The 26,803-nt window shown below is 41.1% G+C and overlaps 1 protein-coding gene across 3 annotated transcripts in view; it reads right to left on the bottom strand.

The window, feature by feature from the left end:
* The window catches only part of soga1 (suppressor of glucose, autophagy associated 1), a 257,223-nt gene that overhangs the window by 30,447 nt on the left and 199,973 nt on the right, over positions 1-26,803 (bottom strand). For all 3 annotated transcript variants that reach the window (XM_055166396.1, XM_055166397.1, XM_055166398.1), the window contains exons 6-10: positions 21,875-22,042; positions 13,988-14,141; positions 11,895-12,450; positions 10,166-10,496; positions 6,996-7,214 (exon numbers count right to left, since the gene is read on the bottom strand). In XM_055166396.1, the coding sequence (XP_055022371.1) occupies positions 6,996-7,214; positions 10,166-10,496; positions 11,895-12,450; positions 13,988-14,141; positions 21,875-22,042 (1,428 nt within the window). The remainder of the gene's footprint in view (positions 1-6,995; positions 7,215-10,165; positions 10,497-11,894; positions 12,451-13,987; positions 14,142-21,874; positions 22,043-26,803) is intronic.

Here is a 26,803-nt window from a genome sequence, read left to right as displayed (position 1 = left end):
GGAAAAAGATTTTGGTCAGAGACGAGAAGGAGAGAGTGGAGAAAAGGAAGAGGAGTAGGATGGACGGAAGGATGAACGGCTGAGGAGAGAGGAGACGAGGACGACAAGGAGGCAAGGAAGGAAGGAAGGCGTTAGGATGGAAGTCAGAAAGGGACCAATGAGGAGGCAGAAGCGGGGAGGGGGGGGGGGGTCAAAGGTGACACGTGAAGAGGAGAGGTGAGGAGGAAGGGTGGGAGAGGAGGAGTGAGACGCAGCCCAGCCACAGACAGAGCGAAGGGAGTGAGGAGGGAGGGAAGGAGGGAGGGAGGGAGCGAGGGAGTGAGGGAGCGAGGAGAGGAGAGATAGCAGGGAGTTGGAATTGGCCTTAGATGGAGCAGTTGAGTTAAATTTGGACCCAAAGTCAATAGAAAAATACAAAGTTGCAACTCAATCACTGTACACTTGAATTGTATATTTGTATGAAAATGTGCTTCTTTAATGTTCCTATAATATTCAAAATGGACTTTACGCCGTGTTAGAATGTTGTTAGCTCCTCAAAAACAGACCTGGAGTTGTGTTTTGTTTCATTCACACATGTTGAGTCATGCTGGGTTATTAGATCGTCTGCATCCTCAAAATTCAAAGCGCTCTGTTCCACCTTGTCATAGTTAAGTTAAGTTAGCTAAGTTAACCTTTTACTTTTAGTTCAGCAGAGATGGGCGATTCCAGTAGTCTGATTCATCAGTCGGTTTCACTTCGTGGAAACCGTCTGACCTCGCAGCGTTAGAATTCGTTCGCTCGACGATAGGTGGATACTTTTTTATTTAACCAATCACTGCTATTCGGTCGTGACATATGTAATTGTAACTGGTATATTAAGCTTTTCCCAAATCCCATAGGAAGAAGGACAATAACATCTTTCCTCTTGATAAAATTCACCAAACATTCTCTTTGTTCTGGCTTTAAATTCTCGATCTTGGGAATTGTTGCAACTGAGAATGGCTTCGTCTACATCACAGGTGTCAAACATAAGGCCCGGGGGCCAGATCCGGCCCTCCAAGACCTTTAATGTGGCCCTCGGCTGATTTTCTACTTAAATATTTGAATTATATTTTCTATTAAAATATTGTTAATTTACTGTGGTGTTTATCACAGCAGCGTCTCCAGCGTCTCTGTACGTGGCCCCTCCCACCAGAGCAGCACAAATGAAGACTTGTCTCTTTCCAAACGCTCTTAAAGGACGATCGTTTTGACTGTTGACCGTGACAACTTCATCAGAAAAATGTCAAAAATAAGAAAAGTGGACCTGAATGCAGGATTTTCCAAGAAAAATTGACTTATTCCTGTTTGCATACAAAATAATATTAAAACATTGTGTTGAAATTGCATTTTTCTTAAAGTTTCAGGTTGTTCATAATATTATAATATTTTGTAAAAGAAAGAGTTCATCAATTAAAAAAGATTTCTGTAATAGATTTGCGTTTCTCTGCACAAATATTTGAACTTATTGTTATTTTGGGGGTTTATATGACATGAGTTTTCTGATCCGGCCCCTTTGGGATCAAAGTCGGTTGGATACGGCCCCCGGACCAAAATGAGTTTGACACCCCTGGTCTACATCCATCTCGACCGCTTTGTTTACTGTTGTGCTGAACCACAAAAGCGACCCAGACAGGCGCTTGAGTTTGACGTCATGGCTTCGCTTATTGGCCGGTGCTCTACAACTTCCGGGGTTCTTCGAACGGTCTAGTGTATTCTGATTCCTGACATAGTCGCTGGAGAGAAGAGAAAATGAGTGAAGGCACGAGGTGGCGCCAGTCTGGTAACAATTTCTGCGCTGAAAACATCCAAATGATTCTAGTGTGTGGAGTTTAAAAAGACAATGGAGCATTTCCTGTATTACCACATGACATCACAACAGTTTTTTCTGTTTGAGAGAAGAACACGGTCTAAATATGCAGGATTTGTGTGTGAATGAAACAAAAGACAACTCCAGATCTGTTTGTGATAAAGAAACAAAATTATAACATAGATCAGAAAATACTGTAATATACCACCCACAAAAAAATAAATAAACTGAAACTGTTAAGGATAAAACTACATTTACAAACATGGATTAATTACTTGACTATCCAAATAAATATCTACTTTTCTTTAACAGTAAAACCACAAACTTTTTAAACCTACACAAATGTAAATAAATATAAGAGTTGACGCCAATAAACTCAAGTGTATTATGAGATGTACTACACTTTTACACATTCTGTATTGGTTTAAATCATAAACTCTTGGTCTATAAACACCAAAGACAAATGGTTTTCATCACAAACGTGTTAAAACATGTGAATTTGACGACTCCTATATAAGAGATATTGTGCATTTTTCATACTTTGATAAAAGCTGATCAAACTGAACTGAGCCATAATAGCGGCCTATGAGTTTTGGTTCAGTAAATGGTGTGTCTATAGCATGCCTGTTATGATGGAGTGTTTTAATAAAGCCCATACAGTAGCAGTGTGTGTATGTGTGTGTGTAAGTGTGTGTGTGTGTGTGTCCAGTGGCTCCATGTGAGGCTCTAAGTGCAGGTCAGGGGCGGGGCAGGCAGAGGACAAGGGTATAGGGCTAATGGAGATTTACAATACTGCTCAAATCAAATATAATTTCGATACAACTAAATTGAGAGTGATGGAGCAAAGTATTTGGGAATGAAGTCCTTTTCTCACTTATTGACATTTCATTTACTGATGGTTTATAATCCGTGTGTCACTCGTTCATTCGTTTTTCAAAATAAAACCAAAAATAAGAAAATAAAAAAAACTACAATTTTACTCATTATTTGTCTCCAAAACCAAAATGAAAAACACAGATAACAATTTGTTTAACAGTTTTTGATTTTGTGTTTAAATTAATAATGGAAAAAACGGATAAAGGCCGTTTCCCGTTTCTCTGACTTAAACTGTGATGCCGGACTTTTGCGCCGCATACGGACTGAACCAGGACTGAAGCAGGACTGAACCAGGACTAAAACAGGACTAAAACAGGACTAAACCACTAGGAGGTGCCTGTGTAGACTGATCAGGACTGAGACCAGGACCAGACAGGGACCAGGCCAGAACTGAGACCGGGACTGAGACCGGGACTGAGACCAGGGACTGAGACCAGGGACTGAGACCAGGGACTGAGACCAGGGACTGAGACCAGGGACTGAGACCAGGGACTGAGACCAGGGACTGAGACCAGGGACTGAGACCAGGGACTGAGACCGGGACTGAGACCATCGACTGAGACCGGGACTGAGACCAGGACTGAGACCAGGACTGAGGCCAGGACCAGACCGGAACCAGGACTAGGACTGAACCAGGACTAAACCAGGACTAAACCAGATCCCGATCTCAGTCCCGGTCTCAGTCCTGGTCTGGTCCCGATCACAGTCCCGGTCCTAGTCCCGGTCCCAGTCTCAGTCCCAGTCCTAGTCCTGGTCTCAGTCCCGCTCTGGTCCCAGTCTGGTTCCGATCTCAGTCCCGGTCTCAGTCCCGGTCTCAGTCCGGTCTCAGTCCCGGTCTCAGTCCTCAGTCCCGGTCTCAGTCCGGTCTCAGTCCCGTCTCATCCCGGTCTCAGTCCCGGTCTGGTCCCGTCTGGTTCCGATCTCAGTCCTGGTCTCGGTCCTGGTCTGGTCCGATCTCAGTCCCGATCTCAGTCCTGGTCTGGTCGCGGTCTCAGTCCCGGTTCAGTCCCGGTCTCAGTCCCGCTCTGGTCCCAGTCTGGTTCCGATCTCAGTCCTGGTCTCAGTCCTGGTCTCAGTCCCGATCTCAGTCCCGGTCTCAGTCCCGATCTCAGTCCCGGTCTCAGTCCCGGTCCCAGTCCTGGTCTCAGTCCCGGTTCAGTCCGTATGTGACACGTTATCCATTTTTTCCATTTTTCATTTAAACACAAAATTGAAAACTGTAAAAACAAATCATTATCCATTTTGTTATTTTGGTTTTGGAGACAAATAATGAAGAAAATTGTTTTTTTTTTTTGTTTTCTTATTATTGTTTTTATTTTGAAAAAAGAATGAATGAATGATACACAGATTATTTATCCTTAGGCAAGACCCTTAAACTTGAAAGCAATAAATTATGTCAAATTGAAGATTTTATTTAACACCATTATAACACGGTTAATCAGTATCTTACTCAAAGTTTTATTTTAAATAGATTTGTGCGTTCATGCTTGAGTAATCCTGCAGCCGTGTTTAGAAAGCTGATCAAACACTTCTTCAGTCTTTTATTCAAATGTCACACTATTGATCCATTAACTATTTATATCTTCATTGTTTTTTTGTGTTTTTCTTTCTCAACATTTTAATAGCTTTGTTTGGATTTGAGCATGTCGTGTAAACCGCACTGCACTGGTCAAACTGAGCATGTGCTGATGAAAGCTGTTAGTCGGCCACAACTCAAAATACAGCAAGAGGGCGTAGGAAAAAAGTATACAGTGCTAAAATATATAATTACACAAACAAAATCTTGGGATTGTGATTTAAAGTGCGTATGACAGGTTTCATTAAAATATAGACAAATATAGAAGAACAAATTTGACCTTATTTTGTCTTCTTTAAAAAAAAAATTCTGGTGAAGTTTATCATTTTAATTCCTGGTTGGACATTAGGCATGTGCAAAAATATTGAAATATCGATATATCGTATTGTTTAATGTGATGATACAGTATTGATATCGTGAGTTGTTGTATCGATATACCAAAAAATACTCTTGTCGATATATTTACCATTAATAAATACACCACAAATTAAAGCAAATCAGAGCGCCATCCTCGATATATTTTACTAAAATATTTTGTTACAGAGCTACAGTTTTGTTGCTTGTTTAGAGGAAGGAAACTTGTTTAAGCGAAATCCGTGTATCATTCGTTCATTCGTTTTTCAATATAAAACCAAAAATAAGAAAATGAAAAAACAACAGTTTTCTTCGTTATTTGTCTCCAAAACCAAAATGAAAAAACGGATAACGATTCGTTTTTTCAGTTTTCGATTTTGTGTTTAAATGAAGAATGGAAAAAACGGATAACGGCCGTTTCCCGTTTACGTGACTTCCGTGACTGCGATGCTGGAATTTTGCACCGCATACGGACTGAACCGGGACTGATCCAGGTCCGAGACCAGACCGAGACCAGACCGAGACCCGAGCTCCGGCCCCGGCGCTCTGGTCCCGGACCTGGTCCATTTGAACCAAAAGCTCTTAGTTCGATTCATTTTCATTGGTGTGAATGCGTCAGTCGGATGCTTTGCACCACCTCGGAACCAGCCGCGGTTCTTGAGCGCGGAGAACCAGAGCAGCTCTGTCCCGGTCTCAGTCCTGCTCTGGTCTCGGTCTGGTCTCGGACCTGGATCCGTCCTGATTCAGTCCGTATGCGGTGAGACTGGGACCAGACCGGGACCAGAGCGGGCCTGAGACCGAGACCGAGACAAGACCAAGACTAGACCGGGACCAGACCGGAGGCTCAGAGCCCACGGCAGGGCCGGAGCTCGAAGCTGAGGCTCGGACCCTGTGGAGGCTTGGAGTCAAAGCTCGGAGTCCGCCCTGGTCCGGTCTGGTCCCGGTCTCAGTCCCGCTCTGGTCCCGGTCTGGTCCCGGTCTCAGTCCCGCTCTGGTCCCGGTCTGGTCCCGGTCTCAGTCCCGCTCTGGTCTCGGTCTGGTCCCGGTCTCAGTCCCGCTCTGGTCCCGGTCTGGTCCCGGTCTCAGTCCCGCTCTGGTCTCGGTCTCAGTCCCGCTCTGGTCTCGGACCTGGATCAGTCCTGGTTCAGTCCGTATGCAGCGCAAAAGTCCGGCATCGCAGTCACGGAAGTCACGTAAACGGGAAACGGCCGTTATCCGTTTTTTCCATTCTTCATTTAAACACAAAATCGAAAACTGAAAAAAACGAATCGTTATCCGTTTTTTCATTTTGGTTTTGGAGACAAATAACGAAGAAAACTGTTGTTTTTTCGTTTTCTTATTTTTGGTTTTATATTGAAAAAGGAATGAACGAATGATACACGGATTAAGCGACACATTTGACATTTTCACTGTTTTGATGATTAAAATGGGTTTGCTTCATATGAACTTTGCACAAGAAATGGGTTAACAAAGACTTTTTAGCATCACAGCCATGATTTTGCCATTATTTTTATTGGACCGTATCAAATTAATTTAGAATACTGTATATCGTATCGAATCGAAAGCTCACTGTATCGCAATATATATTGTATTGTGGCCTGTGTATCGAGGAGTGTATCGTATCAGCAACTTCGTAATGATACCCAGCCCTGTTGGACATGGGCAGTAGATGTGACATACAGTACGTAGAAGTAAATCCAGCTTTGTTACCTAGCAACCATAATGCAAACGAGGGCCAAAACTTGTCTAATTTACACGATAATTATGATTAGAAAAATAAAAATAGCACCTCAAACACCTCACTTTTGTTAAATCAGTGCTTGTAAATTGTCCGTACAGTTTGGATAGAACGCTCTGTGTTGAGCTACTTCTTGTTTTTTCCGTTTTTTGCTCAAATTTTTCTACAAACTGCCACTAAAATTATATAAAACGACATATTTACTACATCTACTTTCCCACTAAACCAAGTAATAATTAGAAAAAAACATGAAAACCTGTCATATGCACTTTAAAGCTGCACTGTGTAACTTATCTTCACTGTTATTAGATGTTATCGTTTTTTTCCTGGTATGTTACACAGTATGACATTAAGCATATCTGTTTCCATGGTAACAGGCACGTATAACCACCAGGCCCAGTTACAGGTCAGATCTGCGGAGATGTTACCCAACCCATGTTTTTTTTTTTTTTTTTTGTTGAGCTTATGAGCAATAAAAGCAGCTGTAAATGTGTTAAATGTAAGACTTCAGTTTAATGTCATACTACGGAACATTCAAGGCAAAGCAATAACATCTCCATGGAAACAAGCAGGTGCCAAACAACCCACAATGCACCTTTAAGTATCTGATGATCCGCATGTACCTTATGAGCAGCCGAGTTCCCTTCGGGGCAGATCGTGGTAGAGGCCGGCGAATTCTCCTCTGGTGTGACAGCGGCTCCTGACCCGGCTCCAGGAGGGGGCGCTCTGCTCAGCCCGTCCACCCGCTCCACGAAGGCCTGCAGCTGGGAGTGAAGCGCCTGCAATCGGCCGGTCAGGGCTCCCACCAGGGGCCGGTCAGAGAGGTCAGACAGCTCGGAGATCTGGGGAGGAGCAGAGGGAGCGTCAGAACAGAAGAGGGGAGATGATACAGCCAAGAATAAAAAAGCCAAGCAGGGAAAAAAAAAGTAGAGGGTAATAGAACTAGATTTAAACTTAGACTTGGACAAACTTTATGTAACAGGGAAAATTATGATGTGCAAAATGATGGGTCTGAATTCTGTCAAAGCAAATGTTGGGTGCACCATGAGAAAATGGACAAACAACTGTTCGTTAGAGCTGAAATGTGAACTGAAATAAATTTAAATAAAAGAAAATGATGGGTGGGACATTAACACATTCATTACGATTGATTCATTAATTACAAAAAAAGGAATGCATATTATCGTATTTATACGGAAGCCGAGAGGGGTCACAACAAACGCAAACGCCGCAACAAATACAAATGCGACAACACAACAAAAAAAGGCACAACAAACCAAAAAAAAGCCACAACGGAAATGACCGCGGGACTCTATTTGAATGCAAACGGCGCAACAAATACAAAAGCCACAACACAAACGCAAATGCCGCAACACATTAAAAAGCCACAACACATTAAAAAGCCACAACACATCAAAAATCCACAACAGAAGTGACCGCGGGACTCTATTTTCCGACGGACCGATCAAGCTGCAAGTGAAGAAGAAGAACTACAACTTGAAAAGTAAAGGAACGGAGAAGTTGGAAACGTAAGTAAAAGTAATTTATTGTTTTATCATTATTCGTTTCACGTTGTAGTTCTTCTTCACTTGCCGCTTGATCGGTCCGTCGGAAAATAGAGTCCCGCGGTCTTTTTAATGTGCTGTGGCTGTGGATGTTGTGGCTTTTTAATGTGTGTGCTTTTTAATTTGTTGTGGCTTTTTAATGTGTTGCGGCATTTGCGTTTGTGTTGTGGTTTTTGTATTTGTTTTGTTTTGTATTTGTTTGCATTAAAATAGAGTCCCACGGTCATTCCGTTGTGGCTTTTTTTGGTGTGTTGTGGCTTTTTTGGGTTTGTTGTGGCTTTTTGTTGTGTTGTCTCATTTGTATTTGTTGTGGCGTTTGCGTTTGTTGTGACCCCTCTCGGCTTCCGTACATTTCGCATGCCAAACAACGCGGAATGTTTGTCAGTGCACCATGTCGTAGTACGCCAATTATACTGACGCACACAATTCTGACTACAATAACAGTGGTGTAAGAAAGCGCTCTGGGTCTGCTGGACGGTAGATTTCTATTAAAAACTACTTGATGGAAGTATTCACAAAGGTGTTGTTTATTCCAGACTGTACGGAGAAGAGATTGCAAATCAACCTCAATCCTACAATACTATTTAAATGCAAAACATGGGACAGCGAGCATAGAAACTGCTGGAGCTGTTCTGGTCCGAGTACAAACAAACAAAAGGTGTCAGCAGCCCAAACTCCAACAAATGACGGGCTTCAGGAAGAAAATGAGTCCACTAAAACTCATTTACATAAAATAAATGTTGCTTTTGGGGTCAATATTGTTATGCGACTAATTGAGATTAATTAATTACAAAATCTGTAATCTATTTTAATGAAGTCCCGCCCCTAAAAAAAAAAAAAAAAAAAAAGAAAAAGAAATAGCAAGTTCTGCAGTTATTTGGCTCCATGAAAAACAGAGCTGGTTCATTTAAATCTGTTTGCATTAGTCTAAAGTTCACAGTCCTAACATTATTCTGTAATTATTCTGCGTGATGAGTTTATGAGCAGGTTTCACAAGTTTCAGAGGTCAGAGCGGAGTTTTGCTGTCACGGAAATCCTAACAACAACTAGCGTGCTAAGAGCGCACTTCCTGATTCACAGGAGAAAATGCAAGGAACAGGTTGAAAATCAGAACTGCAGTTTTTGACCAGAAGTCAGTGGACCTGTCTCTTTAATCAAGGTTAAGTTGTGTTTATTTGTACCTTTGGGTAAATTTAAGTTTGTAGTGGTTAAAATGTAGAATATTTATGTATCTGTACTTTATTTACTTACTCCACTACATTTTTGAACTGAAAAGTAAAAGTACTTTTTATAAGATTTGAGGGGTTAAATGGGTACTTAAAATGATTTTACTTAAGTAGAGTTTTACTTGAGTAACTTTTTGCCTCTGTATCTGTACTTGTACTTAAGTAACAAAAGTACCGTATTTTTCCAACTATAAGGTGCACTTAAAATCCTTTCATTTTCTCCAAAATCTACAGTGCGCCTTATGTATTAATTCTGGTTGTGCTTTGTGACCTCAAACCGATTTGGTACACAGCGCTCAAAAATCTGTCAAAATGTTTTAGTACGACTTTGGTAAACTACAAAGCCACACTGCTTGATGGATTGTCAGGGCATTACGGCTACCGTAGTCAGGAGCCTCACGGAGTCTGACAGAAGCTGACCGCATCAGCGCACAAGAAGCGAGCTGTTTTTTCAGCACTTATAGTTTAAGCAAATGAGCCATGTGGCTTTAAATTTTGTTTCTGTAAAACGTAAACAAATGTGCACAAAGCTGCATTAAACACATTATTACTCTATGTATATTTGAGTCCTCCTCATAGGAAATAATTCACCACATTCACCAAGACAGGGAGGCAACGTCGGGTAAATTACGCCACGTTCTGCCTGATCTGATCGTGGATGCCTGGTCTAAGGGATCAGTCTCAAGTGTCGTCCATTTGTTTCGGTTAATGCGCTTTATAATACGGTGCACCTTATGTATGAAAATAGATGAGAGAATTCAACATTATTGATATTGCGCTTTATAATCCAGTGCAATTTATAGTCCAGAAAATACGGTACTTCATCCACCACTGGTTATTAGTTGCACTATATTCACCATATTCAAAAATACAATGGCTACAAGGATGAAACTGTCGCTGTATTATCTTTTTTCTTCAGTGTTTGAATTTTAAAATGTTTCCTAATATTAAATAATGCTCCACATGTGTCAAAAGATTGTCAAAATTTCTCAAAAATCATACCTGGCTGTTGTTACTTTGTGATTTGTCCTGATCACATGACTCGGCTGCCTCCTCCTGATTGGCCGCCTCCTCTTTGCTCTCACTGGTGCAGACTTTGTGGTAGAGGGAGGGCGACTGGAGGCAGCTCGACTCCGGGGAGATCAGGAGCTGGATCGCCGTCGAGACCAGTCGAGCCTGGTCTCTCATGGACAGCAAAGCATCATGGTCCTTCTGCACCAGCGGGATGGGAAGCGAGGAGGCGGAGTCAGCGCTGTCCTCGCTCTTGCGTTTGTGTTCTTTCAAGTCGGAGGGGTCGGTCTCTCCCCCTACTGGCTCTCGACGGGATGGCGGGCTGGAATAAACAAACATACATCGAATTATTTGTACTAGATTAGGAAAATAAAGCATTGATGATACAAAATAATGGTAGTATAGGAAGATAATATAGAAAAACATTTAATTATTTTCCAGCTTCAGCGGTCCCTGCACTAGAACCTTGTGCACACCATCTACTGGCAGAAGATAGTATTACCTAGGAAAAAAACTAACGATTAAGCAACATGCCTCGACTTGTTAATGTAAGCATGCAGTTGTAATGAACACGATTTGACAGAAATGCTCAAAATGAGTCTAGTGATGATTTATGGACTTAAAGACTGCACAGGGTTTCTACCTGTGACGCAACAATCCTGAGAAAGTTCAAACCCAGTATTTTCACAGGCAAAGCACCTTTTACAGAGGATTACGGAAACCAGGACTGTCACGACAACAAATATCAAAGCACGATTTATTGCTACTTAAATAAAACTATAAGGAATAATATTGAAACTATGACAGCGCCATCTGCAGTCCGATTTCCTCAGGACAGTATATGAGGTGTGTGAGAGTAAAAAGTTCCCTCATCCCGTTTTTTTTACTCTCATACACCTGGGATACTGTCCTGAGTTATCGTTATATTTATATATCGTGCTTCGATATTTGTTGTCGTGACAGTCCTAGTTTCAGTAAACCTCTGTAAAAGGTCCTTTGCCCTTTGAAAATACTGGTTTTTAATTTTCTCAGGATTGTTGCGTCACAGGTAGAAACCCTGTGCAGTCTTTAAGTCCGTAAATCATCGCCAGACTTGTTCTGAGCATTTCTGTCATCAAATTGTAATCCTGTTTCCACCGGTAGGAAGACCGAGCCAAAACCTTTTTAAATCAGCTGCTCATACATGTCACAGCAACATGACGTGACCACTCTGAGGAAGATCACTAGTGAATAGTTGAAACGGTAAGGGATGAAAACAAACCCTTGGTCTGAAAAAAGAACCTAATAGCATAAATTATTGGAAGATCAAATGAACCTGGTTTTACGAATACTGAAACTATTTTATGCCACTGATACAAAAAACATAACACAATAAAGCACGAAAATCCCAGCAGCCCAATTTTTAAATAGATGGATAGCAGAGTGAAGCAATAAGACATCATAGAAGCAACATCCGCTTCAACCCTTTGTAACTCAAATCTTATCATAATACAGCAAAAATAACAGAAATCTCATAAGACAAATGTGGATAAATGTACCCACTGCATCCAAAATATATTGTTCCAGTTATCATATATTGACTGATTAATCAATATAGTAATTATTGTGACCAATGTGACTGCTGCAAAATACAACTCAAGGCATGTTTTTGATGGGGAAACAATGTAAAAAAAAAGAAAAAGAAAAGGTTGTACTTTTTATATATATGTATTTTTTGTACCTTGGCAGACACTCAGCGGAGTCCCCAGCCTCGGCGTCGGTCTCCAGGTTGAGCCTCAGGGTGGAGGGGGCCGGCGAGGAGGCGGGGTTATAAGAGGCCAGGTCGCACCTCTGCAGGTTTGACAGGAGCACTCTGTTCTCGTACTGCAACTTCTTCACCTTCCCACTCAACTCCCCAATCTGCAGCCTGGCCAATCGCAGCTCCTCTTCCTGCGAGGGGGCGTTGACGTTTATAAGCACCGCCCCTTCCTGTATGGAGTGCACCGGGCTGTCGTTGAGCAAGCCGTCCGTCAAAGAGGCCAGCGAGTTGGACGACAGGGAGGGCGGGAGCTCGGATTTGTAGCGGTTGATCTCGTTCATGAGGAGTTTGTTCTGCTCCTCCATCTCCGTCAGGGAGCGTCGCAAGAGCTCGGCCTCCTCCTCCACGAACTGCAGGTGGCGCTGTAGCTCCATCACGTTTTCAGAAGAAGCTCCTCCCCCGAGAACCATGGCCCCGCTCCCGACACCGAGTCCGGGGCTGAGGCTGCCTCCGATGCCTGCCAAGTCTGGAGAGATGTCTGGAAAAACAAAAGTAGGGTACATTTTTAGGCTACGTTCAGACTGCAGCCTGAAGTGACCCAAATCTGATTTTTTCGCCTCTTTGCAACCTGTATCTGATCTTTTAATGACAGTCTGAACGACACAGATCCAATTTTTTCAAATGCGACCCAGGTCACGTGGATATGTGGTCCTAAAACCAATACATATCTGATCTTTTGACATGCAACTTCCGTCTGAACAGTCAGGTCGCCTTCATCCCACCTACACGTCAGGCTCAGAGTCTAATCAGTGGAGGGAAAATGAGGTTAGCGAGTTTATTAATATTTGACGGGGTTGAAATGATTGCAAAGAAATGTCAGAGCATTGCTAAAGGCGGTCCTGGCTCCAATGTCAACAAAAAATAAAAATCCTGCGAGCCAACTACAAGGAGGCTAAAGACTCAAACAAACGAAGCGGCCGTGGACATGTAACCTGTCCATTTTACAAAGAACTGGACCGTATTTTGGGAGACAAGCCCAGCGTTTAGGCAACTTCCGTAAACACTGAGCACACTCGCTGCGTGTGATGTCGTCGTGTCCTCCAATGCGCATGCGGGACACTTTTTAAACTTCACACTGGAGATCACATACAAGTCGCATTTAATTGGAAATGTGAACGACCTCACAAAAAAATCTTATTTCACAAAAAAATCGAGCACTAAGCCCTGCAGTCTGAACATAGCCTTAGATATAGAGACTTGTATCCCAACTAGAATCATTTAGTATTAGGGACTGGCCCGATGTTTTTACTGAAAACAATCGTGGTCATAAAAAAGACAACACTTTTTACCATTCAAATGAGAAAATTTCCCTATGAATAATTTGTGAGCATTTGCATGGAGAGAGTTAATTCAAATGTAAGTTTTGTTTTGTTTTCTTTTCTTTTTTTTACAGTAACTCAGGCAAAAAGCTCTCAAAAAATTTCAAGGACAATTCTGCCATAGAATTCTGAACTACTCTCCAGCTCATATAATTAAATGTGTTGAATGAAATCTGCAAGTAAGTATAAAGTCCATGGACGCATTAGCCAAAACTAAATAATTATCACAATTTCAAGCACCATTCTCTGTGTAGAGCAGGGATCTCCAACCTTTTTCCTCAGGTCAGCTACTTTTACAAAACAAAAATGCCAGAGAGTTACACATTTTAGCGGCCGCAAGAAATTGAGACGATTATGAGAAAGAGGGAGAGCCTTTGGGAACAGTTAGATGCCTATAAGTAAACCATTGTCCATTTATTAGCGCACAGAGTTGGGCTTCAAAATGACACGTGCACAATAGTAAAAGGCTTTTAATTAACCACTCTTTTGTTATTCAGCACAATAGGATAATTCCGAAATCCCTTGGCGAGCTACTTGGAAGAGAGTGGAGATGGTTGGAGACCCCTGGTGTAGAAAGTTATTACAATTCTCCTCAACTGACTATTAATAACTAAATCAAAATGTTACGGATTACAAATATTTTCTTTTTGAAGGAGCCGGCTGAGTCCAGGTGACAGAGCAGATGTGCGCTCTTACCCTGCGGTCCCTTCATGTCGTCCATCTCTGCTCTCAGCCCTCTGTTCTCCACCTCCAGCTCCACGATCCTGCGGCTCAGAAGATTCGCCTCCTCCTCCACCAGCTTCAGGTGAACGCGCACCTCAGCCTCTCGTGTGTGAGGGGAGTCCGCCACCTGCACACAGCAAAAACACAAGTCAGTGAGAACTTTACTTGACTTTATTTGGTCTTTCTTTACATTTAGTTTACATTACAGGCGTACACCGAAGCCCAGATGGAGTAGGCTGAAGCAACTAGTAACACGTTTACTACAGTAACACATGCAATTATGCTCTATCTAATTGTTATATCTTCTGGCTTTGAAGATCTACAAGTATGCTTTTATTGTACCTCAAACATGGGTCAGAAAACTAAACTGGTTAAAGTCAGATTGATATGTGTAGCTCTTAAGAACCAGGAAGAGGTGGAACGTCATGACGAAAGAGTCATTACATAGATCTGCATTGTATTTGTTGTATAATTTATCGATTGTTGCATATTTGACCTATTGTATTGAAGTATGGGGAAGTGCTTGTAAAACTTATGAGGAGAAAATTCAGTTTGTCGACTGGACAAAAGTTAGTTTGGTTGAAGACGTTTCGCAGCTCATCCAAGCTGCTTCTTCGGTTAAAGGTTGTATGGAGGATTTTTTTGTTTTGTTTCAAGTTGTCAATGATAGATTATAGAGATGCAGTAGCCTTGTAATTATGATGACCAAAAAAAAGAGAATAAAAATTCATCAACTCTGGACGTGGTGGGGCTAAACATTTGCCAATAGATAACGACACTGCCTCGTTATCTGTGAGCTGACAGGCTGTCAATCAAACTCCCTACGTTTCTAGTGTAACTGACTTGCCTGCGCGCCGCCGGTACGTGGTTTACGTACGACTGTCACGCAGTCCACAGACGCAAGACGCACAGACGCTGTTTACTCCACAAACGCAACAGTTCTTAGCGGCTTTTTTTTGACCTATATCTTCCTCGCAGTTCGCACAAAGTTTGTTGCAATGGCGACAAGAATCCAGGAGCAGTTAGCCGCAAAAGAAAGTCCGTTTTTGAGGTCACTGAAAGAAGAAGACAAGGGGAAAAGCAGCGAAGCCAAACTAAGGTGATTCTTGAAGACTCATTCCAGCGATGGCGCAACTGAAGCAGACGCAGGGTCTAAAGACTGACGCATTGGTCGCCAAATTACTCCTGGACAGGAAACTTCTGCTTATTATGAAAACGTACTTTATTTCCAAGAGCTAGACAAACGTTTTTCAGGACACGAAAGCGATATCCTATGTCTGAAAACGTAATTTTCAAGGCAAAGAAAGAGTCCGCTTGCTGCTGCGTGTTGTAGCTTGTTCATTCACACTGAATCTCCGCGCAACCTTCTCTGCACCCCTTTCCTGCTCCTGTCCCCGCTGCCCGTTCCACTCTTCTCCCTGCTCCTCACTTCTCCGGACACGGAATCTCCGCGCACTGCTCCCCTCTCCTCTCTCCTCTCTCCCTGCTCCGCTCTTCTCCCTGCTCCTCACTTCTCGTCCGCGAACGAAATGTCCGCACACCCGCTCCCCCCGCTCCTCACTTCTCCGCCTTGTCTAACCAACACTGTAGTTAGTTGTTTACAAGTCATGTGCAGTGCACCGGCTGTAAACAAACCTGTTTCTGGCGTAAAGAGGAGGCGGGAGGAGGCGTTTCTACGTAGGAGCTGTAGGGGAGGGGGGGTGGTTTCACGCATGCGCAACATTTGAAAAAGGACAAACAGTTGCTGGATTTCTCGTTCCTTGGAAAATCCTCTATACAACCTTTAACTTTTGTCCAGTCGACAAACTGAATTTTCTCCTCATGGATTCTACCTGGACGACTGAGGGATTCTTCACACATCTTGTAAAACTTATGTTAATCCAATTTTCCTTTTACAGAAAAAACTGTAAGAATCATCAGCGGAAGTGGATACAGACTCAACAAACCCAATATTTATACAGTTAAAGGGGCAGACGATTCATGTGATGCAAGGTTATTTTTTTTTCTATCGACACAAACATTTACATCGACAGTCTGGTGTAATAATAGATTTTCTTTGGCTCTTTTGTGGAGTGGGTAAGAGTGTTTTTAGTGGCAGGAGAACTATGGCCATTGACATGCACTAGCCTACGACCTCTGCAAATACAAGGACTGGATGGAATATTTAAAAAAGTGTCTCCACACGTCTCCAACACTCTGGCTAAATAATAAATGAGGTCCTATGTCCAAAATTCTGAACTTTAAAGATACTGAAATTCAATTAATTGGTAGAACTTCATGTTTTAAAATAATGTATGAAGCAAATCAGCAGATCTTGCCCACCAATCTCCAAAGAAAACTTACAAAGAAAGGAAGTCATTATAATTGGAAGCAATTGAAATCTTTAAAAAATCCAGGTTCACAACAACAACAGTGGAAAAATGTGTTTCAATCAAAGGTGTCAGTCTAAAAGAAAAACTCAAAGCTTCAAAATCTATTCAAGTGTTTAAAAGAAACGTCAAACATGATATGCTAAAGAAGTATGATGTATGAACTGTCCTTTTATGCCAATTAACAAGTATTTAATATTGTGTATGTCACGTAAATATGTTGTTTATAACTGTAGTTGGAACTGTTGAAGTGTTACAAATGTTTTATTTTGTGTGAAAAGGCAAAGGGTAAATATTACAAGTCTAAACTTCTTTCTGCTCCTTTTCATTCACATTGACGCATGAAAGATAATTATTTTGTATTCATCTTTTATGAACAAAACAAATAAAAGAATGAAAATAAAATGACAAATACTTCAAGCTGATTGGCTCAAGTATCACAACAGGGGAACAAGCTTAAAAATCCATCTTTTGTTAAATCCAGTTGAGAGAAAAGCGCAGACGTCTGTCCCTCCACAAACGCACAAAGCACTTTCTCTCTGAGAAAATAGTCTCCATCTCTGCTAAAATAGGCTGAAGTACATCTGCCAGCGCTGCTATGTTTGATTTGATTACTGTGGGCACTTCGGCCTTGGTTTCAGCCCAAACCCAAAACCCGCTGCCCTGTGATTGGTCTGAACCGCTGATTAACTGGGCAATCATATCAGCGGGCGTTCAATCATTCTAATTGTTTCGATGAATAACATTGTTTTATAGTCCATCTGAGACGATACTTAGCTGCAGCCTTCATACCACACACGTAACAATAATTAGGGAAATAAATGATTAAATCCATCTCTGAACCTCCCTCTCTCCTCTTGACCAGCTCTTACCTCACTCTCTTGCGTCTCACTAATTCTCTCATTAATCTTCACCAGCGCTTACATCAGTCTCTCTGTCCTCCACGTTGCCCCGGATTTATACTTGTCTTCAAGCATTCCCTGTGGGCGTGATGCTAACGAAGCTCCGTGACACTTTAAAGGGGCATTGCGTAACTTTTCTGATGCGCCGCAAAAAATGTAATCTAGCCAAGTTAAGATTGACTTGAATTAAAGAAAGTTTTATCATGATTTGAGTAAATTTCGCTTGACAAGTTCACATCGTAGAAACCGTCTGACCTCACAGCATTAGGATTCGTTCGCTTGACGATAGACGGGTACTTTTTTTATTCAACCAATCGCTGCTATTTGGTTGTGATCAGTGTTGGGAGTAATGTATTATAAAAGTAATGTATTACAGTAATGCGTTGATTTTTGCTGTAACGCAGTAATGTAAGGCATTACAGGGGGAAAAATTGTAATATTTTACTTGGTACAAATGTGAGTAACGCGCGTTACAATGCTTTTTTAACCTGGATTGAAGTGGTGGGTTTTTCTTCATAGAAATTCGCTAAAATCACCGTGAAATCAGCAGCGGTGAAACGCCGGAGACGCGGCCGGATAAACCTTCAGTTAACCGCGGGTGAAAGGACCGACCCAGAACTCTACGCTGTTTAGACCTGGTTTAGACCTGGTTTAGACCTGAGTCACTTCTGGTTTAGACCTGGTTTAGACCTGAGTCACTTCTGGTTTAGACCTGGTTTAGACCTGAGTCACTTCTGGTTTAGACCTGGTTTAGACCTGGGTCACTTCTGGTTTAGACCTGGCTTACAGTCGTCCCTCGCTCTAACGCGATTCACTTTTCGCGATCTCGCTGTTTCGCTGATTTTTAAAAAAAAATTTTTGTGCAATTTTGCATGCCTTTTGTTTTTAGTGTATGAACACGTATTGCGTTCCTCCTGCTGCGTCCTGATCGGCTGAGGAACTCCTGTCTCCTCTACAGTACAGAATGTGTTCAGCTGCCAAATTTAAATAAATGTTCAATCTGTATCAGTGTGCTTCTGAAGTGCTGTATGTCTGCAAGTTTTCTCTCCGACAAAATCCACAACGTCGACGAAACGTTCTGCACCGACAAAGGCTCCTGCGCTCACACCCAAAAGACAGAGGACGATGCAAACCATCGCACAAAAAGTTGGACTTCTGGACACACTGAAGGAAGGTTAGAAGTTACGCGCTGTAGCAGAGTCTTGCAACCGGGTCTTGTACCCGTAAAAATAGTTGCTGAAATTAGGACCGCGAGCCCCCACAGCAGGGTCCATAAAGAGCGATTGGGCGACAGCCGCTCTTACTCCATGAGGTGCGGAGCAAAGCCGATCCTTTATCCTGCGTCACCTTCGAGCCTGTCCTGACAGTGAGTCTGTTTAACAGTCCTAGTTCAGTTCTGGTTTAGTCCTCCTCTTCAGTCCTGGAATCAGTCTGAGGTTAGTCTGTTATAGTCCTGGTTTAGTCTGGTTCAGCTCTGGTTTACTGGTTTAGACCTTGTTTACGTTAGTCCATATACGGCTCAAAAGTTCAGCTTTTTCGCAGTTATTTTGGTGAAGTAACTTAAAGTAATGCAATTAATGTAATGCCTTACATTTTAAATGCAGTAATATTGTAATGTAACGAATTACTTTGAAATGACAGTAATAAGTAATAAATAATGCATTACAGTTTTAAAGTAACTTGCCCAACAGTGGTTGTGATGTATGTAATGCGCCGCTAACGGGGTTAACTGGTATATTAAGCTTTTCCCAAATCCTGTAGGAAGAAGGGTAATAACGTCTTTTCCCTTGATAAAATTCACTGAACATTCTCTTTGTCTTGGCTTTAAATCCTCGATCTCGGGAATCGTTGCCAACACTGAATGTTTGGCTCTTTTTGCGAACCATCTAGTGTATTCTGATTTCTGACCTAGTCGCCGGAGAGAAATGAAATTGAGCGAAGGCACTACTGTAGGTGGTGTCAGCCTGGCTAAAAATGATCTGCCAGTGGAATTAGACTTTTTGTACTTAAAATATGAAAATACAACTTGGTGCACTTAAAATAAGAAAAACAACAACTCTTTGCCCTTAAAATAAGAAGTGTGAAGAATCCCTCAGTCGTCTAGGTAGAATCCATGGCGAGGAGAAAATTCAGTTTGTCGACTGGACAAAAGTTAGTCCAGTCGACAAACTGAATTTTCTCCTTGCCTTAAAATAAGAAACAAAACTGAATGTTGCTTAAATTAAGAAAACACACTTATTCCATCGGTAAAATCTACCCAAATAAAGTCTTAATTTAATTTTAATTGACCTAGATATTACTTTTTTGCGGTGTAGAGGCTTCGTCAAATAATTCTCTCCATTAAGATGTTATTGTTTTGTCTGGAAAGTTTCCCAGTATGGCATTAAACCTTTCTATCGTCATGGAGACCAAACCAGATCAAGTTATAGGTCAGATCTGTGGCGAGGCGACCCCGCTCACAGTCAGAATGCCTGTTTTTCAAGGTATTTTTGAGCCATAAAACCAGCTGTAAGTGGATAAATATTTAGCAGAGATGTTTACACCTTTCAGTAACAGATAATACTCCCTACAACTGTACAACAATTCACCCTAATGTAACAGTTAACTCTATGTCCTGTCAATCATCATATCATTGTTGCACTGTCTTCCTCTTGTACTGTTTATAGCTGAGATTTTATATTTTATTACTTATTTTTCTATTTTATTTTGACTTCTACATATACATTTATATAATTATGCCTTATTTCACACCAGTCTCTTGCTATCTTTTTTGCTATTTATATTTTTTACTCTTTTTCTATTATATTATGTTGTGATGTGTGACCTACTGTGTCCAAATAATTTCCCTTGTGAATCAATAAAGTTTGTCTAAGTCTAAGTCTAAGTTTAATGCCATACTGTGGAACATTCCAAGCAGAGCGATGATGGATCCACAGAAACAAGCAGGTGACAGAACCCCAACCAAAAAGTTACAGTAAAAGTGCACCTTTAATCTGAGTTTTATTTTACCACAGTCAGACCATAAACAACTGACTTAGCTGGAAGTATAATAGCTGAGCTGATGTATTGTTTAAAAAAGTTTCTCACACGTAAAATTAAAAAAGTTTTTCAGTTAGTCACTCTCACCTTTCTTGCTGAAAATCGACCACCTAAACAGGACCGTGAACGCACCGCACAGTTTCCCCAAAATGTGTTATTCAAATCCATTTAGAACTTTTTTCTTGAGTCTAATTTAAAACTTTTTTGACAGCCTTTGCTATTGTGTGTATAGTGTCTATATTACGGATGTGCAAAAATATCAAAATATCGATATATCGTATTGTTTAATGTGATGATACAGTATCGATATCGTGGGCTGCTGTATCGATACATCACCAAGAGTATAGTTTGGTACATTTTACTAAATTATTTTGTTGCTGCGCTACAGTTTTGTTGTTTGTTTAGAGAAAGGAAACTTGTTTATGTGACACATTTGACATTTTCACTGTTTTGAAGATTAAAATTGGGTGTGTTTCATTTTAACTTTGCACAAAAAGTGGTTTAACAAAGACTTTTAGTATCACAGCCTTTGTTTTTTTATTGAACCTGTATTGAACTGATTTGAAATATATCGTATTGAACTGAAAGTGCACTGTATTGAGATATGTATTGTATCGTAGCCTATGTATCAAGGTATTTATCGTATCGTAGCCTATGTATCGAGGTATGTATCGTATCGTAGCCTATGTATCGGGATATGTATCGTATTATGGTCTATGTATCGAGGTATGTATTGTATCGTGGCCTATGTATCGAGGTATGTATCGTATTATGGCCTATGTATCGAGTATGTATCGTATCGTGGCCTATGTATCAAGATATGTATCGTATCGTAGCCTATGTATCGAGATATGTATCGTATTATGGTCTATGTATCGAGGTATGTATCGTATCGTAGCCTATGTATCAAGAAATATACCGTAGCCTATGTATCGAGGTATGTATCGTATCTTATGGCCTATGTATCGAGATATGTATCGTATCGTGGCCTATGTATCGAGATATGTATCGTATCATGGCCTATGTATCGAGATATGTATCGTATCATGGCCTATGTATCGAGATATGTATCGTATCATGGCCTATGTATCGAGATATGTATCGTATCATGGCCTATGTATCGAGATATGTATCGTATCATGGCCTATGTATCGAGGTATGTATCGTAGCCTATGTATCGAGAATATGTATCGTATTATGGTCTATGTATCGAGGTATGTATCGTATCGTAGCCTATGTATCAAGAAATATACCATAGCCTATGTATCGAGGTATGTATCGTATCGTGGCCTATGTATCGAGATATGTATCGTATTATGGTCTATGTATCGAGGTATGTATCGTATGAAGCCTATGCAATGAGGTATGTATCGTATCGTGGCCTATGTATCGAGATATGCATCGTATCGTGGCCTATGTATCGAGATATGTACCAGCAACTTCTTAATGATACCCAGCACTAGTCTCCATGGTAACCGCTGAACATTCCACCATAGAGACCCACGCGGAACACCCGCAGCAACATCAGCGTCGTCGGCCCACGCGCTCACCTCCTCCACGGTGAGGCTGGCGTCCACGTCTCCGTACAGCGAGCGGAACTTGGACAGCTCCTCCCTCATGGCCTCGCTCTCCTTCACCAGTTTGGTCAGCTTCTTGCACATCATGGCCGACTCCTCTTTGGCGAAGTGCAGCTGGCATTTCAGGTCCGAGCTGTCCTCCTGGAATACACCGAGAAAGAAAAATCTGCATGTGATTAACTGGAATCAGACACGTAGTTGTTTACAGCGTCTATACTGCGATTGCGATGTTATAATGTTGTTTCCTCATTAAAAAAGTTTTGTTTCGTTTCATTCACACATGTTTAACACGCACTGAATAGTTACTTCTTTTCTCAAACTAAAAAACATAAATTCAACAGATGGAATTTTAAAATTGCCTAGAACTTTATATACACAGAGGTTTTTTTATAGGATCTTTGGGGAAATATCTTGGTTTTAAAGCCTTACAATAGCAGCCTTATACCAAAGAATTCAAAGGTTTCAGGCTGCAAACTTTCAGCTTTCTTATGTAACTTTATGGTTTAGAATATTAATGTTCTTATTCAGGTATTCCCTATAACTTGATTTTCACCATAGAGATGTTCTTTCATTGCCACAGCAGTGTTTCCCAAACTTTTTTTCTGGGGACCCATATTTTAAAAATCACAGACCTTCGCGACCCAAGAAATTATTTGTAAATCACAAAATAAAGGTGAATTTGACCATTACTGAACATTAATGAGGATATTTTATTGTTGACTGAGCTTCTCTCTGAACAATTAATATTACTCAAGCTTTAAACAATGAAAAACAGTCATTGAACCAGCAATAAAAGGATCCATAAGTCGCCTATTTGGACATTAAATGCAGCCCATTTCTTTTTCTTTTCAACATTCAGTTGAGCCAGCAATACTGGAACACAATAGTCACTAAAATAATTACAAAAAGATTAGAAATTATACAAAAATGTCTTAATAATTCAATCTTCATGCAAATTGTGACAAGGTGACCCAAAAAAAATCTCTTGCGACTAACCTGATGGTCCTGACCCAGTCTTTGGGAAACAATGATTCACAGTATGACATTAAATCTATCTTCCATTATTCAGTTATGGGCGTTTTTTCTGCTTAAAAACTACATTCAAAAACATGCCTGGAGTCACAGTAGTTTTTTTTTTCATTCTTGTATGTTTGAGTAAAGCTTTATTATTAGTCTCAAGCTCAAAATGCTCTGTTCCACCTTGTGATGTCATCTGGTAATCTAGGAAGTGTTATTTAACTCCACAGACCTTCACAAGAATCATTTAGATGATTTTAGATTTTTAGATCTGGAATTGATGATCTCTACTGAACAAATGGTAGCTGTTAACTTAAAACTTCATGACATGGTTTAAAGGGACAGTTCAGAATTTTGTATTTGGGACCTCATTTCCTAGTGAGCCAGAGTGTTGGAGACGTGTGGAGACATGTTTTTTTTTTTTTTTTTTTTTTTAATTCCATCCAGTCCTTGTATTTGCAGAGGTCGCTGGTGCTAGGCTAGTGCATGTCAATGGCCATAGTTCTCCTGCCACTAAAAACAGTCTCATCCACTCCACAAAACACTCACAGCAAATATTATTACACCAGACTGTCGATGTAAATGTCTGTGATGTTAGAATAAATTTAGAAGTAAAACCAACCTTGCATTTGAAGTATTTATGTCTGAGCAGCAGCGAGTTGTACTCCTTGATAGAAAGTTTGGCAGTGGCGGACTGATATATGAGAAAATAGTCCCTCAAGATGCAACGATTCATGCGATGCAAGGTTAGTTTTATTTCAAACATTATTCTATCAACACAGACATTTACATGGACAGTCTGGTGTAATAATAGATTTACTTCTGGTGTTTTGTGGAGAGGTTAAGACTGTTTTTAGTGGCAGGATAACTATGGCCATTGACGTGCACTAGCCTAGCATCAGCGACCTCTGCAAATACAAGGACTGGATGGAATACTTTAAAAAGTGTCTCCACACGTCTCCAACACTCTGGATCTCTAGGAAATGAGGTCCAAAATTCTAAACTGTCCCTTTAATGCCATACTGTGGATCATGCCAGGCAAAGTAACAACATCTCCATGGCGACAAGCAAGTTAAAGGGAATACTTAAATAAGAGCATTAATATTCAAAACCATAAAGTGACACTAGAAAGCTGAGTTTGCAGCCCGAAGCCTTTGAATTTTTCGGTATAAAGCTGCTATTGTCAGGCTTTAAAACCAGGATATTTCCCCATAGACGCTATAAAAACTCTGTATGTATAAAGTTTATACATAAAGTTCCAGGACATTTTAAAATTCCATCTGTTAAATTTATGCTCACCCTTCGACTCGCTGAACCCAGCCTGCACACAGACCGCTTTATGCCTTCAGCTAAAACGCCAACACGGGATAGTGATAGGAATATTTCACTTTAGAGCTGTTACGATGTTCACATTTCAGACTGTTTTAACCTCAGTGTTTAGATCATGCAGTAAACCTTGTAGTATCAAATAGTGCTTCATTTTCAGGACTCTTTTACAACCCTTTTACAACAGAAGACATGTTATTCCCGCTGTGGACATCTGGAATAATCTTTATACTATACTTTATTTTTATTATATGAAGTGTAGCGTTCATTTTACAGAATTTATGAGTCAAAAACCGTATAGTGGTATAATTTCGTCAAAGGTCTCAGAATAATATCGTGGGCCATCACAAGATATCGAAATATAAGATCCTTTGCTTAAATACATTGTTATGGTGCAGCTAAAACAAAGAGAACTACATAGACCATGATCCTTTGCTCTGTTTCAGTCCAATCTGCATGATGATGACAGAAAAGGCAGCTTACACAGAATATCGAAATAAATATTGTACTGTCATTGTGAGATGTATATTGTGAAAAATCCTTGTATCATTCATTCACTCGTTTTTCAAGATAAAACCAAAAATAAGAAAATGAAAAAAAATGAAAAAAACCCACAAAATTTTCTCCAAAACCAAAATGAAAAAACAGATAACGATTTGTTTTTTTCAGTTTTTGATTTTGTGTTTAAATGAATAATGGAAAAAAAAAAAAAAAAAAAAAAAAGGATAATGGATGTTTCCTGTTTTCGTGACTTAAACTGAGATGCCGGACTGAACAAGGACTGAACCAAGGACTATAGCAGGTCTAAACCAGGTCTAAACCAGGTCTGAGACCGGGACTGAAACCGGGACTGAGACCGGGACCAGACCAGGACCAGACCCGGATTGAGACCAGGACTGAGACCAGGACTGAGACCAGGACTGAGACCAGGAACAGGGCCAGGACTGAGACAGGGACTGAGACCGGGACCAGACCAGGACCAGACCCGGATTGAGACCAGGACTGAGACCAGGATTGAGACCAGGAACAGGGCCAGGACTGAGACCAGGACGGAGACTGTGACCACACTGGAACTGAGACCGAGAACTGGATCAGAACTGAGACCGGGACTGAGACCAGGACCAGACCGGGACTGAGACCAGGACTGAGACCGGGACCAGACCGGGACTGAGACCAGGACTGAGACCGGGACCAGACCGGGACCAGACCAGGACCAGACCCGGATTGAGACCAGGACTGAGACCAGGACTGAGACCAGGAACAGGGCCAGGACTGAGACGGGGACTGAGACCGGGACCAGACCAGGACGGAGACTGTGACCAGACCAGGACCGAGACACGGACCAAACTAGGACTGAAACCCGGGACCCAAGTGGGACTGAGACCAGGACTGAGACCGGGACCAGACCAGTTTAGTCCTCTTCTGGTTCAGTCCGTATGTGGCACAAAAGTCCGGCATCACAGTTTAAGTCACGGAAACAGGAAATGGCCGTTATCCGTTTTTTCCATTATTAATTTAAACTCAGATTCAAAAACTGAAAAAAAGAATCACTATCCGTTTTTTTATTTTGGTTTTAGAGAACAATAATGAAGAAAATAGCTGTTTTTTCGTTTTCTTACTTTTGGTTTTATACTGAAAAACAAATGAACGAATGACACATTGTGTAAATATAATAATATCGAATTGGTAGATTTGGATATTGTTACATCTCTAGTTCACAAATCTGAGAATCGGTCTTGAGCAGCTCCATCTGAAGAGTTTGCATGTGAGAGATCCTGCAGAAACTGACCAATCACAGAGCAGCACGGTGGTTTGTGTGGAAGACAGCGCCGAATGAACCGAAACAAACATGACGATGCAGACAAACTTCGACATATTTTAATAGAAATATGGACTATTTTGTTTTTCAAAAGGCTGCATTTGTGGACGGGGAAGATGAATGTGCTTTTCTCTGAACTGGATTTAACTAAAGTTTGATTTTTCTTCTTGTTGTGACGCTTCGATCGATCAGTGTGATGTATTCTCTCAGCACTCTGATCATTGCTTCTGAACACTTTGAGTGAGTAGAGCTTTATTCAGAGGCCACATATATCAATCTGGAGAGAGGCAGGTTAGTGAATTTGAAAATGTGTAGCTATTTCTCAGTGTTTTTCATTTTAAAGGTGCATTGTGTAACTTTTCTGGTCAGAATGAATGCTTTTCTAGGTATTTTTGAGCTATAAAACCACCTGTAATTGAATAAATGTAAGGTAGAGCTGTTTAATTTCATAGTGTGGTAGAGTCCTGCACGGGTCCATTTTTGGAGACCTGTATCCGCCCGCACCCAAACACACAAATTAAAATCTTTCTAACTGAAGCATCCATCAGAATACGAATTGAAAAGTTACGACTTCAAGAATTACAATCACGAAATTAAATGAAACAATTACGCTTTCTTCAGTACGAATACAAATTCACAGACACGACTCGATTGCCATCACTTCACTGGCTTTATTTACTGAGCAGAAGAAACACTGATCGTGATGTTGGGGTTTTGTGCCACACACACCACTGACTGAA

Source organism: Boleophthalmus pectinirostris, unplaced genomic scaffold, assembly GCF_026225935.1.
Source record: "Boleophthalmus pectinirostris isolate CB_2022bp ecotype Guang Dong unplaced genomic scaffold, ASM2622593v1 HiC_scaffold_8, whole genome shotgun sequence".
Taxonomy (NCBI): Eukaryota; Metazoa; Chordata; class Actinopteri; order Gobiiformes; family Gobiidae; genus Boleophthalmus; species Boleophthalmus pectinirostris.
The sequence above is the reverse complement of the archived record's forward strand: the minus strand, read 5'-3'. Positions and strand labels throughout refer to the sequence as shown.